We start from the raw sequence: 15,722 nt of genomic DNA on the forward strand, positions 1-15,722 counted from the left end.
ATCCATTAAAAAACTGTTTAAAGTACAAGTGCAGAGTGATGGAAATGAGATTTATCAGTATTTATTTTGATTAAAACTTTACCAATACACAGCTCAATCTTACGGAGGCATTTTCTCAACTGAGTCTCTCTGATGACTCTAGCTTCTGTCAAAATTGACATAAAACTAGCCAGCATACGTGGGTGGTGCCCGCCTTTAATCTCAGCACTTGGGGGGGAGGGCAGAGACAGATGGATCTGTGAGTTTGAGGCCAGCCTGGTCTACAGAGTTGAGTGCCAGGACAGGCTCCAAAGCTACAGAGAAACCCTGTCTCGGAAAAAAAAAAAAAAAAAAAAAAAAAACCTGCTTTTTCAGCTTACCTATTTTTACTAAGATGGGGCTAAGAATTTCATTAGCAACTGGAAAGAGAAAACACTACCTCCTTCATGGAGACAAAAGCTAAAGGAGCTTATGTTCAGTATAGATAGCCTTCCCTCCCAGAGGGGAATTGAAAGAATAAGCTGATCTTGGAATTTACGTCTGGTTAACTATGTGTGCTCCCAGTTTGAGAATGGTGCTGTCATCCTCCTAATCAGATGGGCACGAGCCGGTATTTCTGCTGCACTGGTCTGCCTTGCATTTGCAACATTCCCTTGACCTTGCACTCCTTCTCAGGGGGAGGACTTGTAGAGTATACTGAATTCAGCTTTAATAGTCTCTTCTGTCATTTCCTGTTTTGAAAGGTTGGGGCCCTGGGGGCACCGGTTAATGGAATAGTCTGCAGTTCTTCCATGTCATGCTCCCCTATCAAGGAAGTTCATCAGTATTGAGGAATTCTGTTCAGAAATGGCTATAGTTAGAGAACCAGAAAGCCAGGGAAGCAACATTAGACTTGAGGTGGACTTGGGAGAGCCCATGACACAACAAAGGGAATCTCCTTAAAGGGTTGCCTGGGAGTAAAATCAGGTTGAGGCAGAAATGCAGTTGAGCTGTTGAAGTCTTTGAATATACCAAGAGCTATGGCTCAAGTTATGAGTAACTTGAGGGGCTGGGGAGACAGCTCAGTGGTTAAGAGTGCTTACTGATCTTCCAGAAGACCAGAGTTCAGTTCCCAGCATCACACTGAGTGTCTCGCAACTGCCTATAACTCCAACTAAGAAAAAGTGATGGCAGGAATAAACCTGTTGAGCCAAAGACGGCTCTCTGGCACTTTCAAGCAGAGAGATATGAAAATACTGGTAGGTCTGTAAAGTGGGGAGAGAAGCTAGATTGGGGATTTAGGAATTAGCTGCTGAGAGTATATTGTTACATTTATTCATCACTGGGTCTGTTTGTCCCCATCCACATGCATGGGCCATGGTACACATGTAGACATCAGACAACAATTCACAGGAGTTGGTTCTTGCCTTTCATCATGTGCAATTGCCACATCACAGGCCTAGCAACAAGCATTTTTTCACACGGAGCCATCTATCTCCCTGGCTCAGCATTTGATTTTAAACAGTTTTATGGATCTGTAGATTTCCACAATGATGTTAAAAATGTACTCCTGGACCATGAGATGGTCAGAATTAAGAGTTTAGACTCTGGAGAGCTAAGTGGAGGGGGGATGGACAGCCTGTCGCACGTCTGGGCCTGGCTTCAACATTGCCAACAATGGACAGATATTGTTGGCATGCATTTTGATCATGTGTAGTGTTAACATCAGACACAAGGGCAGGTCTCCTCTCTGAAAATGAGGTGTAGTATGTCATGGAAGACACATTACAGTTTAACTAACTTTCATTTAGAAAGACTTGGGCTTAGGAAGAAGTCAGATTCCTGGAGCTACTGTAATATTGCAGTATAGATATGGAAAATTAGAAAGGAAAAGAAAAAACATTCCCAACATAAATCTTACTGTGAGAGCAGCCTCTTTGCTCCACCTTTTCTGTTTCTCTCCATCCAATAAGCAGCAGAGAAGACTTGGGGAAGGTGGACATCTCTTCAGGTTACTGGTTTACTGCTGCAGTCTGATGAGCACCTGTAATTCCCTGGTTAAATAAAATGCACCACCTCTCACCTCAGTGTGGCCGTGAGGGTCAATGTTTTACATTTTCTTTTCTTTTTCTAATAAAGGACCCGAAGCAGAAGACCATCTATGACCTGTTCCAGCAGTCCTTTGAAGAAGACGGAAATGACATGGAATTCCTGGAGGCGGCAGAGTCCTTTGACCCAGGAAGTACTTCAGGAACCTCTGGAAGTAGTTCCCAGGATCTGGGAGACATCTTGGATGAAAACACTTTGACAGACAGTCCTCCACAGAAAAGGAGATTTGAATTTTTTGATAATTGGGACAGCTTTACTTCTCCCTTTTAAATGGGTCAAAGAAAAAAAAGGAAAGGATGCATTCAAAAATCATGGGATTCATTGTAATAAAGTATTTTCTTTAAAAGCCTATATTCCTTTTGTCTTACAGTAGAAGAGTCCAAGGCCAGTGGGTACCAGCGTTTGCCTTCCTATAGTCCTAGATGGGCCTACTTGGAGGCTTAATTACCTTTAGCTTTTCTGAATCAAAAAAGGAGCAGTGGCTTATAGGTTGTGGACATGGCCAATAGAAAGTCCTTATTACCACTAGCAAGGACACTGGATGCTCCCAGTGTAACCCCGAGCCTTTCTGAGGATGAGATTTTAAGCACAAAAAACCATGTTCTGGGTTGATACACTTAAGTTAACAAGAACAGTAAGCCAGAAGTAGAACTATAGAAGCTAAAATCCAAGGTTAATACATTTATAAACTTACCAAGAACTATATGGACTGATGGATTAGGCCTTTGTTTTAGTTTTGGCAGGTGGTGGTGTTTGCATGCTGTGTTTTACAGTCTGAATGGCATTTCCATTAAGGAGTCTGTTGTGCCCTATTTCAATATCAGTCATAATTTACATTCTTAAATAATGAGGTGCTTCCTATTACAACCCCGTTTATCTAGTTAAGAATTTCAATAGCTTGGACTGGACAGATGGCTCCCGTTAAGAGCACTGGTTGTTCTTCCAGAGGTCCTAAGTTCAATTCCCAGCAACCACATGGAGGCTTACAACCATCTATAATAGGTGATGCCCTCTCCTGGCTTGTAAATATACATGCAGAGCACCCATACATAAAATATAAATAAAAATTGAAAAAAATTCAATAACTACAAATATTAAGCACCTCATAGTGCCAGGCACTGTCCAAAGTAGTAACTTGCTAAACCAAAGGAAAAGCACCTGCCTTTGTGGGATTTATCCAACAGTAGAAGCAGCAGTGGCAGTCATCTTTCCTAATATATTTATAGACCCTGAAATGCAAACTTTGATTTTCTTGTCATAAACTTATTTTGATTTTTAAAGCCATCGTAATTGTGAAAGACGTTCCAAGGTCACTAACATAACAGAAGTGGACAGTGGGTGGATATTGTGCATGGCTTGTAGTTTGCCGGCCTGTGGTTGAGCAACATAATCCAATAGTAAAATAACAGAAATCACATACCGTGATTTTAACTTTTCTAACAGATGTAGATTTAGCAAAATCGATCATGTTAACATAAGAAATTTCCATTTTTGAGACAGGGTTTCATGTATCCCAAGTCTATCTCAAACTTGCTATTTAACCAACTATGACCTGTTTTCACCTCTGGTGCTGGTAGTGGGCCCTTTCCTTACCCACCCAGCTCATTAGTGGGGACCGCAATCTGTTAGGGCAAAGCGTCTTTGGAATGGGTTAAGGACCAGGAAATGAAGGAGCTTTTTGTTTGTTTTGCTCTGAGAAAACTGGGAAAGGAACATTTCTTTGCCACCACTTCTATGTTCATCTGCAGTCTGTGATGTGTGAGTTTGGTGCTGTGTGCTTTAAGAAACCTGAGGGAGCACTGCCCATGACCTGAGGCTGTCTCTAGGGACATGAGACCCAACGGGAGACAGGAAACACAAGGTGAGATTGCTCCTTATCTTGCAAAATGGATACATCAAGCTTGATCATACATTTACCCTTCCTTCCATTTGCCCCCAAGTCAGTCCCGGAATATCACCATAGGTGCCTTGGAAGGAGTTGATTGGAACAGTCTAAAATACCTGTTTCGATTTTGTTTTCAGATCTCAGTGTCTCAGTGAGGGAACTAACCTCAGTGAATGGCACAACGAAGCCTGTGAGTCAGTCTCTGGGTTACTGTGGCAGCTGGCAGTTGCTTGGTTTTGCAGTATTCTCTGCCCATGTTTCCCTCCTCCCATCCAACGGGTTGTATTATCAGCCCCTTTGCAACCCTTTCATTCTGAGGGTGAAATACACACAAAAGTTCTTAAGACAATGTGCACCTTTACCAAAGTAAGCGCTTGTGCAGGCACAAGCCCAGTGCTAGACTATCTAGAAGCAGTTACTTTGCCTTTAATGTTTAGCTTTATCCACCTGGAGTGAGATAGGTCACAAGGTTAATATTTCCCGGATGACGGTGCAGTTATTGTCAGCACCACATATTAAAAAACTGTCCTTTCAGGTGTGACTCTGTGGGGACATTTATTCACTACTATGTATTTGACATAAAATTACTCTAAAAATATACATTATAAGTGAAAAATAAAAGTCCTATATTTCTCCTCTCACCCCCATGCTACTACTTCTTAGAGGTAATAACTCATAGAATTTGAGATGGTGGCATTTGTAATTTATTCCCTATATACCTAAAACTTGATTTTTTAAAAAACTGCCAAATTTGTCATACCAAAGTGGTCCATTTCATATGATGCACCTGTCCACTGTTTAAGGCTGGTATACCCTCTCTTTAAAAGTGGCCTGTGATCCTGCCAGATGCCTTGGTCTTGGCCCTTTAACAATAACTGGGTGATTTTTCAGTGAATTTAAGGAGCTACAAAAGGAAGGAAAGAATGTATGTGTGTGAATGTACTTTGGACTCGTCGATTCTCAGTGTCGAGAACTAGCCTCAGAGGACTCTGGACAGTCCCGTGACTCTGGGATAAGCCCTTTGTGTATCTCTGTCATGAGATGAACCTGTGCTTCAAATTTCTTAAAGAATACCCTGTTGCATAGGCCCCAGGAGAACCGGTTGGCTCAGCAGCTAAAAGGAGCCCTCTCTGGAAGTGACTTTTAGTTAATTATTTTAGAGGTGAAAGGTGCACTTGGAGTGCTTCTGAAGAATGATGGGATTGATTCAGAAAAGATTCTCATTGAGACTTGTATGGGAGCACAATGTGGTGCACATCTATAACTCATGCTCCTTTAATGGGATAGGAGTTCGCCCATAAATAAGACAAATTGAGACTTTATGAGAGGCACAATTTTCTGCAGTCACTTAGAGCTGATTTTATGAGAGCTATTTGTATGTCTATCCTCCAGCTTGCTATTTAGAGAGAATTGTTCGGTTAGCTGAGATCGCTCTGAGCATGAACAATTTCCTCCCATTGTGAAGTGTCTCCTTTTCAGCTTCTCCATCAAACTCTCAGTCATGCTCTCTCTCTTCTCACCCCCTCCCTGACCGCAGCAGGCCAGAGGCTGTGCAGGGGAGGCCGTGACTTTGCTGAATGGTGATCCAGATTAGGCTAGAGCCAGGGTCAAGAGATCGCTCAGCATGGCCTAGACTGCCTCAGTACATACCCATCCAGCCACCTGGCACCAGTTATGCCTGGTTAGGAAGCCCAGATTGGACAGGAATTCTCCACAAACACTTGTTTCTGTACACTGCAGCCACCAAACATCGATCCCTGTTGGTTTGCACTAACACAAATAGGTTTTGTTGTACGGCTTCTGCAAGCAGCCAGTTCACATGGATAGTTTTCCAGTGCTACCCTGGTCCCCTTCTGGAAAGAAGTGACTGCTCCTGTGGCCTTTGCTATTCTTCCACCCTGAGGGACAAAAGGGTTGCTGATCCTGGCAGGGAACAGAGATGCTTTAAGCACATTCCTACTCCTGTATAGGCCTCAGATACAGTCTCTGTGACTGAGGTTGTCTTTGTGCCCAAGCTAAAGAAATTAAGGAGAGCTGGGCAGTGGTGGTGCACGCCTTTAATCCCAGCAATTGGGAGGCAGAGATAGGTGGATCTATGTGAATTCAAGTTCAGCCTGGTCCACAGAGGGAGCTCCAGGACAGGCTCCAAAGCTAAAGAGAAACCCAATCTCAAAAAAGTAAAACCAAAACCCCAAAATGAAATTAAGGCGAACTTCAGAATAGAAGGCAGATCCTGGAGCAAGGCAGAGAGAAGACAGGATTGAAAGGCACTGAGAGGTCTAAGAACCATAATATAATTACCACCACAGAGAGCTAATGACTACTGGACACTTCAAGCTTATTTTATCTTCCCCCTTACAGAGTGTGTGGTATTCTATACAACAGAGGAAGCAAACCCAATGACTTGAGTTTTCAAAAACAGCAAGTAGTCTAGAATTCAATTATGTCTGTGTAACTTCAGGCAAATCACGTGATCTGTTTGTCTAGAACACCCCACCCCTTTCACACCCAGTTCTAGAGTCAGTGAATCGACCTTGGAAAGTAAGGAAATCCAAACTTGCAAAACTATTCATAAGCCTATCACATGATATGTAAAAGAACAAGTCCCAAACAACAAATATTTTTTACCCTGGCATGCCAGGCTTTGTGTCAGTGCACGGGGATGCAAAGATCAACATAGCTCCGCCCTCGTTAGTTACAGTGCCTTGAGTGGTGGTTTCAAATAGACCGTGTCTACAGTTTGGGATTTATACAAAATTGATGAAGTAGAGTAGCTATTTTTGTATATCTTTTTTCCCCCGGAGGCAGGATTTCTCTGTGTAGCATTTGGAATCTATCCTGAACTCACTCTGTAGACCAGGCTGACCTCAAACTCATAGAGATCTGCCTGGCTCTGCCTTTATCAGTAGATAAAGCACTTGCCATTCAAGTCTGCCAAAATGAGTTGAGATCTCTAGAACCCACATAAATGTAGGGTGGACATGGTAGACCACCTATAATTCTAGAGCTAGGAAGATGAAGACAAAGGATCCCTGAGATAATCTGGCTACCAGAATATCTGGGTTTACAAGCTCTGTGGGCAATTGAGGGATCCTGCTCTAATAAATAAAGTAGAGAAGGATCAAGGAAGGTTTCTGATGTCCTTTAGGACATGGATATATACGCATGCACACCAGACCCAGGTATACATCTCCAGAAGTATGATGGGGCTATGAATCTGAGGGTTTGGAAGACCATCACATTTGGCGAGCAGAGGAAGCCTTGAGTGAATGTATAAGGAGTGGATAAGTCGTGAGTGGATGTGTGCTATTGACCAGAACCATTGCCTGAGACCCATTGGAATTGACAAAGCCTTCCTTGAGTCAGGATCAGAGAACAGGCAAAGCCTTCCTCTGGTCTGTGTGGGAATACTGACAAAGCATAAAGGAAGTATCCACCACCACTTCCCTCTCCTGGATGTTTACAGACTGAGAATGCTTCCCTCCAGAGACCCCTCACACCGACTAGCTAACCTGTCCTTCCCTTTTTGTACACAGTGCTCTGAGGTTCCCGGTTGTTCTGTAATTGGTTCCCATCTATCAGAGTAATCATGGGCCACTTGATCCCAGCTTTTCTATTTGTGTGTCTGTGTCTGTCCTTTCTCTATTCTCTTGTCACCCAGGTCGGGTATACTGTACTTAGCAGCCTGTACTTAGACATGGTAATCACAATACCACCGATATGACATCATTGATAATCTTGACCTTGATCACCTGGTCAAGGTGGTACTTGTGAGGCCTCTCTGTGTAAAGTCTTTTCTCTGGGTTTCTTCTTTGGAAGAAAGTTCTGTATCCCCCCATACTCAAAGACTGGCAGTTTTGCTCTTGCTTAATGGGAGGCAGAGTACCCACATAAATTACTTAAAACTGCTCTAGAGGAGATTTTTCTTTTCTTTTCTTTTTTAATTTTTATTTATTTATTATGTATACAGCATTCTGCTTCCATGTATATCTGCACACCAGAAGAGGGCACCAGATCTCATAATGGATGGTTGTGAGCCACCATGTGGTTGCTGGGAATTGAACTCAGGACCTCTGGAAGAGCAGTCGGTGCTCTTAACCTCTGAGCCATCTCTCCAGTCCCGAGATTTTTCTTTTCTTATCACAGACTTATTCGATTATTTATTTCTATGCACTCACAGATAGTAATTTTATTCTTTTGAAAGATTTTAGTTTGCTGAGAGAAAAAGTTTTAAAAAAATTTTAGTTCACAAAGAGAAAAGTTTCCCACAGGCCTTGGCCCATTACAAGGGAGTTGGCCCCAACCCTGGGCACATTCTGTGGTTTAGATGAGGGATATTGCCAAGACAACCCTGTTTGGGTCACACCTGGCTGGCCAGCAGACAATCAAGGACTTTCCGGAGTACATTCTATGTTTTCTTTTCCTTTGTAAAAATCCAGGTCTTACCTGGGAGACCTCTTTAATATGAAATCATACTTTGTAATCAATCACTTTGTAACCATTCGCTTTGTACCCCAAACATATATGTTAATTTGCGGTTTTTCCCTATAAAAAGAGCCTATAACCTTTGCTGGGTGTGCAGCTTTCCCGATATTGCTGACACCCGAATGGGCATTCGTTTAATAAACCCTCTTGCTTTTGCAGCTCTTGGTCTGGTTTCTGAGTCTTGGGGGCTCCTCGGGATCCTGAGACCCTTAGGGGTCAGGGGGTCTTTCACTTTGAATTGTAAATCAATACTATTTTACGTTTTCTCCAAAATTTTCTATCTGTGTCTACTGGAAGCACTTTCTGTTGGCTCCTGTGTTTCTGACTTTCCTCCATCATTACAGGATTTTCTGGGTTTGAAGACATTTCCTTATTTTCTGGCTCCAGGCTCATCTTGAACATTTCCTGCCACAGTGCTAGAGCCAGTTGCTTCTGTAGGGAATTCTGGTTTTGCTTTTTGTTTTTTCCTATTGGAGGATGATATTAGAAACCAAGATCTGAGTAGTGTCCTTATAGCCACTGGGTTGTTGGAGTTAATTGCAAAAAGTTAAGACAGGGTCTGAAGTAACCCAGGCTGGTCGTGAATTCACTACATAGCTGAAGATGACCTTGAACTACTGATTCTCTTCTACTTCTCAACTGCTGGGGATGCAGGTATATGCCACCATATCCACCTTTGCTGGGATTATTTTTAAGTGGTAATTTCTTCAGACTATGAAAGACATGCATGCTCATGATAAAAATATTACATAGAAAAAAATCCATTTAGTTCCACAACACACTATTCTAAAAGTAGACTCTCTGCCTTTTCTCTTCCTTGAATTTATACAAACAGAGCTCAAGTTATGCAAGGGGAGGATAAAAACAGAATTGCTTTTGTTCCATAAATCCTTATGAGGCAGGTTGGAGAGATGGCTCAGAGATTAAGAGCACTGACGGATCTTCCAGAGATCTGAGTTCAATTCGCAGCACCCACATGGTGGTTCACAAACATCCACAATGAGATGTGGTGCCCTCTTCTGGCCTGCAGGCATTCATGCAGGCAGAACACTATATACACAGTAAATCTTTTTTAGAAAACAACTTTATGAGGCAGTGATGGCATACACTACAGAGTCAGCCACTGTCCCAACAGCACAGTGTCTGGAAACTCCCTGGAACCGCAAAAGACAGGAGGTAGATGGGACCTCAGTGGTTATCTGGCCCAGGCCTTCACTGTAAATACAGTGGCTGTGGGAAGCTGGGAGGTGGCACTTTATACAAGGGACTGTGGCTCACCTGTGCCCCGACCTGCAGGACGTCAACCTAGGGCAAGAGAGTCAGGGATAGGGAATGGGGGACAAGAGATGCAGAAAGAACAACCACAAGACAGGATTCTGATCAAGTGGCAAACTTTATTTTTTTTTTCCTCAGGCTAGCTTATATGGTCGGCAGAGCAGGATATGGGGAGAGGTAGAATGGGTTGTTTGTGAGCCAGGTGTTAGTGTAGGCAGGATATTAGGAAGCCACAAAGAGGATGTTTGGCAGGGTAAAGAGTTCATGAGTAAGAGGTCCAGGAAGGGTTACCTAGGTGACTGAGCCTGTGGATGAAAGACTGGGTCAAGTTGTTTCTTTTCTTGAGCTGAGATTCTAAGGAGCTGCTATGTAAAGGTTAACTATGTGGCTGGCCAAGCATGGCCTAGGATCTCATGCCAAGCCCTGAGATCTTTGGCTCCCAACACACCTGAAGCCATACCATGAGGTAGTTACAGAATCTGGCCTGTACCCTGCCTGATTTATGTTTTGTTTTCTCAGTGTTACTATGACATGGGTTAGTGCCTGCTGACATTTCAGAGAAATGACTTTGAGAACAGTCAGCCCCGAGATTGTATTCTAATTCCACCACTACAATGCTGTGAGACACTGGGCAAGATTCTTAACTTCTGGGCCTTCAATTCTTCATACTTACAGCTGAATGGTATTTGCTATGTTCCAGGCACTGTGACAAACATTTTGTATGCATTCAACTCATTGACTCTTCACAACTTTATGAAGTAGATATTAATACTTATGTAGATTTCATAGTTGAGAAGCCAACATAGAGAAAGAGGAAAGAACTTGTCAAAAGCATTGTAACTGGTAAGTAGAAAAACCCTGATTTTCCAGTTACAGAGCCTGTGCTCCTAAACAACAGTGAAAGTTTTGTTTTTTTGAGATAGGTAGACATGGTTCCTCTGTGTAGCCTTGGTTGTCCTGGAACTCACTCTGTAGAATAGGCTGGCTTCAAAGTCAGAGATACACCTACCTTTGCCTCCTGAGTGCTAGGATTAAAGGTGTTTACCACCACAGCCCGGCTGAAATTTGTTATCTTTTTTGTTTGTTTGTTTGTTTTTTGAGACAGGGTTTCTCTGTATAAAAGCCAAGGCTGTCCTGGAACTAGCTCTGTAGACCAGGCTGGTCTCGAACTTACAGAGATCCTCCTGCCTCTGCCTCCCGAGTGCTGGGAAATTTGTTATCTTAATAATGGTGATTAAAATTGTTTCTTTCCTAGGCTGGAGAGATAGCTCAGAGGTTAAGAGCACTGACTGCTCTTCCAGAGGTCCTGAGTTCAATTCCCAGCTACCACATGGTGGCTCACAGCCATCTGAGATCTGGTGGAAGCAGAATGTTGTATACATAATAAATAAATAAATAAAATCTTTAAAAAAATTCTTTTTTTTTTTTTTTTTTTTTTGGTTTTTCGAGATAGGGCTTCTCTGTGGCTTTGGAGGCTGTCCTGGAACTACCTCTGCCTCCCGAGTGCTGGGATTAAAGGCATGCGCCACCAACGCCCTGCTAAAAGTGTTTCAAGTGTAAATGATCACAATGACAATTAAATGGAACATATACACTTAGACTGTTCCCACTGTGCATCACCTTTCAGACAGTGCCACCTGGCATCATTATTTCTGTATCTGCTACTCTGAGTTCCTGTGACCCTCTCAGCACAGTTCTCAGATGCTGAGAAAGTGAAGATAGGAAACACCTGCCTGCCTGCAGGCTATTGTGAAGAAACAAAACACACCAGGCGGTTACAGCGAACACCTTTAATGCCAGCACTCGGGAGGCGGAGGCAGGTGGATCTCTGTGAGTTTGAGGCCAGCCTGGCCTAGCAAGTTCAAGGATAGGCTCCAAAACAATAGAGAAACCCTGTGTCAAAAAACAAGAAACCAAAGAAAAAACAAAACAACTACAAATAAGGAAGAAACAAAAACACACAAGAAATCATTTGAGGTAGTTAATACTTAGTTGTATGAAGTGTAGCTACTTATTACCAGAGTTCTGACTGGGAACGTGGTCAGGGAATGCTACAATGCCTAGCAGCATTCTCTCGGATTCTCTCTTGCAGGCTTTGTTTCTCCTGGCCATCCCCTCAGAAAGGACAGCAAACAATTTTAAAGTGTGTTCTACATGAAGAAGCAATACTGTTTACTTCCTGTCTGAATGAGAAAGCAGACCCTTAGTCACAACCGCTGAGGACAAATCATAGGCAAAATTTGAGTGACTGTTAACTCTTCCCAGCCTTGCAATTACATTTCTTCCTTTTAAACAATGAAAGTTTTGCAAGACAGAGTTTGTCTGTGTAGCCTTGGCTGTCCTTGAACTCACTGAGATCCACTTGCCTCTGCCTCCCAAGCACTGGGATTAAAGGTGTGCACCACCAACGCCCGACTTCTTCCTTTTAACCAGTTTTTATGTGTAACGTTCTGCCTGCATGTAACAACTGTGTGTACCACATGCGTATCTGGTGCCCAGAAAGTCCTGAAGAGGACGTCGGAGTCTCTGGAACTGGAGTTACAAACTGTTGTGAACTGCCATGTGGGGTTGAGAATCCAACAACCCTAGTGCTCTGGAAGTGCAGCTGGTGCTCCTAACCGCTGAGCCATGTCTCCAACCCAACCACATTTCTCCTGGGAGAATTCCAGGCTCTAGGGCAGTCCTCGATTGTGGTAATCCCCATCCTTAAATTATTTTCGTTGCTATTTCACAACTCTAATTTTGCTACTGTTCTGAATCGTAGATACCTGTTTTCCAATGGTCTTAGGCAACCCTTGTGAAAGGATCGTTAGACACCCCCGAAGGGGTCTTGACCCACAGCTGAGAACCCCCCCCTAAGGTCTTGGGTTGAGGTGGCCCCTCATTCTTACCTTACCCACCCGCCAGCTCTGATCAGCAACATTTCATAACTCCTAATTGTAACGAATATGACTGTCTTCACAGCTGAAGTGCAACTTGGCCTGGGAGCCCATCCTAGACTTTTACTATGGTCAGCGTCTGACGATTTTCCAAAGCATCACACAATGGGGAAAGCAAGGAGACTCAGCCACAACGTTATGATTTAAACACTTAAAAGATTAAGTCACCTAAAACCTGCCTTCTCGCGATCAGAATGGAAGGAAAATCACACCGGTTTTGTATATTTTTTTGTGTATGTGCAAGCTAAGACGGTTGTGCTTCCAGCCTGTGAGCAAGAGACCAGACAGCAGCCCCCCTAAACATTCCCCAAAGCACCGCCAGGGGACAGCGAGTAAACCTCCGGAACACCGAGTTCTGGTCCTAGAGGGCCCGTGACGTCACTTCCGCCCACTCGCTAAAACCGCGCCTGCGCAGTGCGTCTCTTCCTCTCCGGGCTTGGGCTTAGGTTCCGGCGACATGGTGAGTTTCGGTGTCTCTGCTTTGGAAGTCGCTATCCGTTTGCATCTGCCGTTCTGTCCGGTTTTCCTACCTCACCCGCTTCGAGCAGCCTGTGCTGTCCTGTGTCCTGTCTGTTGCCGGGGTCCTTGCCGCGTCTGGAGCCCCGGAGGCGGCTCGGCGGGGCTGGGCCCAGCTCGGCGGTGAAGGCGCCGCTCCGGAGCCCTGCTCGCCCGAGCACGCCGGTCTTGCGGGTTGAGCTTGGAGAAAACTCGGCCCTAGCTGAGTTTGTGCACAGCGGTGTGTGTGCTGCGTGCACGGACTTTTCCCATTGCTAAATGTCGCTGTCATTGACTCTGTCCACAGGCTAAACGCACCAAGAAGGTCGGGATCGTCGGGAAATACGGGACTCGCTATGGTGCCTCCCTCCGGAAAATGGTGAAGAAAATTGAAATCAGCCAGCACGCCAAGTATACCTGCTCCTTCTGTGGCAAGGTAAGTTGGCTCTCCGAGGATGATGGCTTGTGACCTAAGGTGGTTTGTAAGCGGTGGGACAGCGTAAGATAACGAGAATTTGAGGCTAATTTTATGCGAGGCATTCCTAGCTTATATGGAATGCCTGAGGAAATGAAGGATAACTGGTTTTGGAGAGGGAAAAGGTGGAAACCTGAACGACTCAGTGGGAAATGATTGCTGTGTTAATACTTGTATACATACTGTGCAGTCTAGTCTGCATCTAATGTTCTGCTTGGGTTACTAGAATTTGACTGCTTAGCAGATAGATAAACTGCCTTTTTTTTAAAAAAAAACATAATTTAGACTCTGAAAACTCTAGAGGGTTGTTTTCACATATTTCATATCAAGACTTAAAAAAATACTTACAGACCAAGATGAAGAGACGAGCTGTTGGCATCTGGCACTGTGGTTCCTGCATGAAAACAGTGGCTGGTGGGGCCTGGACCTACAAGTGAGTGCATTTCTCTGTGCTATGGACAAGTGTATGGACCACACAGCCCATGTTCCAGGTCTGGCACATGTTGGCTAGTTTTCTTGTAAAGTAAATAAGTAAAAAGTAAATATGCTTTAGGGTTTCTTAAAAATTAGGGTTTTCTTTTGATTAAAACTGGAATAGAAAACATTTTGAAATAAAAGTTGGGACTATTATTATTTTGAGACAGGACTTCTCTGTGTAACAGCTCTGGGTGCCCTAATTAGCTCTGTAAACCAAGCTGGCCCCGAATCCACAGAGTCTGTCTCTGTCTTCCAAGTGCTGGGAAAAAGTTGGGATCTGAATTTTAATGTTCTGAATTGTACAGTCACAGGATCTTTTGAAAATTATGGTCTCTCTGTGTCCATTATTGTCATCTGAGTGTATGCTCTACCTTGGCTGACAAATTATTTCTGTAAAATAGTTTTTAAATGAGGTTAGTTGGTTTGGGATTCTATAGAAAAATTTGGGGCTATTTGGGCTGCCACACTATTGTCATTTTAGACAAGCTTTGGACATACTTAGTGCTGTGACCATGGCGGCCGCATATTGTTGCTGAGGTGAAAGAAACCTGTCTGTCATTATTTGCTTTGTCTTTAGAAATTAGCATCTGAGAATTAAAGCCATCTTGAGGGCCTGTTGTGGCTGTTTGCTGGCCCTGAGGCCCTTATACTCTGAGTAGTGTGGTCCTGTGGGTGTGGCTAGTTGCTGAGGGATGACATGTACTAGTTACAGTTTTTAACCGAAGTCTTGGTGTTTGAAATGATTGTGTGGATGGGTTTAAGCACTTTGAGTTTTAGGCTAGCAAAAGGAAGAGTGGAAGTAAGTGCTCTCCTGACAAGTGATGTTCGTATGTATAATCTGTAGTCTAGCTGCTTTGGGGTGTGCACCCTGAAACTTGCCATCTGCCTTTGCTATCCTATCTTCAAAGGAAAGTACTAAGTGTACAAGAACCTTAGAGTTCTGCAAGTACCTGGAGTCGTGGTGTTTAAGGGATGCCATGCTCCTAGGATTCTTTGCAGCATGGTATTGCTGAAGGAAACTATCAATATAAATTTCCAGGAGAAAGTCATTTCAGGATTGCAGGGGACCCATGAGAGGCAGATTTACTCATGTTTCTGTGTTAACACACTTAATTGTGTTGGAAACTTTTTCTTAACAGCACTACATCTGCTGTCACAGTGAAGTCTGCCATCAGAAGACTGAAGGAATTGAAAGACCAGTAGAAGTGTGACTGCCTGAGACCTGCCTAGCCACTAGAAATAAATGGGTTAATTTACATAACTTTTTTCCTTGTTTGTGGTTCATTATAACATTTTGGCATATGCTACAGTTTTTCATTTTAAAAAGATTTTGCTGTTAGACATTCTGTGTGACTGGGTTTCTCTGTAGCTTTGGAGGCTGGCCTTGAACTCACATATCTGTCTGCATCCTAAGTGTTGGGATTAAAGGCATGTGCCAACACTGTCAGGTGAGCTTTGAATGTCTGGCCCTCCCATCCCCTATGTGCAAGTGTATGCCGTTCCATCTGGTTCAAGATGTTGCTGAAGCTGTAAAGCATACTAGACAATTTTTTGCAAAGCTCACTCTTAACTACACATCAGCAAACTGAAAACAACTACAATTTGGCAGATTTTCAGTTTGTGC

At 43.5% G+C, this 15,722-nt stretch overlaps 2 protein-coding genes across 3 annotated transcripts in view; both read left to right on the plus strand.

Annotated features, from left to right (window-relative positions):
* Positions 1-2,418, plus strand: part of Smarcal1 (SWI/SNF related, matrix associated, actin dependent regulator of chromatin, subfamily a like 1) — a 44,976-nt gene extending 42,558 nt beyond the window's left edge. For both annotated transcript variants that reach the window (XM_027397171.2, XM_027397172.2), the window contains exon 18: positions 2,098-2,418. In XM_027397171.2, the coding sequence (XP_027252972.1) occupies positions 2,098-2,337 (240 nt within the window). In that variant the 3' untranslated portion in view covers positions 2,338-2,418. The remainder of the gene's footprint in view (positions 1-2,097) is intronic.
* Positions 2,419-12,962: 10,544 nt separating this feature from the next.
* Positions 12,963-15,359, plus strand: Rpl37a (ribosomal protein L37a). The gene is made up of 4 exons (XM_027397173.2): positions 12,963-13,111; positions 13,454-13,582; positions 13,972-14,054; positions 15,238-15,359. The coding sequence occupies exons 1-4, from the start codon at positions 13,109-13,111 to the stop codon at positions 15,299-15,301; spliced, it is 279 nt and encodes a 92-aa protein (XP_027252974.1). The 5' UTR covers positions 12,963-13,108; the 3' UTR covers positions 15,302-15,359.
* Positions 15,360-15,722: the final 363 nt, after the last annotated feature.

This window comes from Cricetulus griseus, chromosome 2 (assembly GCF_003668045.3).
Source record: "Cricetulus griseus strain 17A/GY chromosome 2, alternate assembly CriGri-PICRH-1.0, whole genome shotgun sequence".
Lineage (NCBI taxonomy): Eukaryota > Metazoa > Chordata > Mammalia > Rodentia > Cricetidae > Cricetulus > Cricetulus griseus.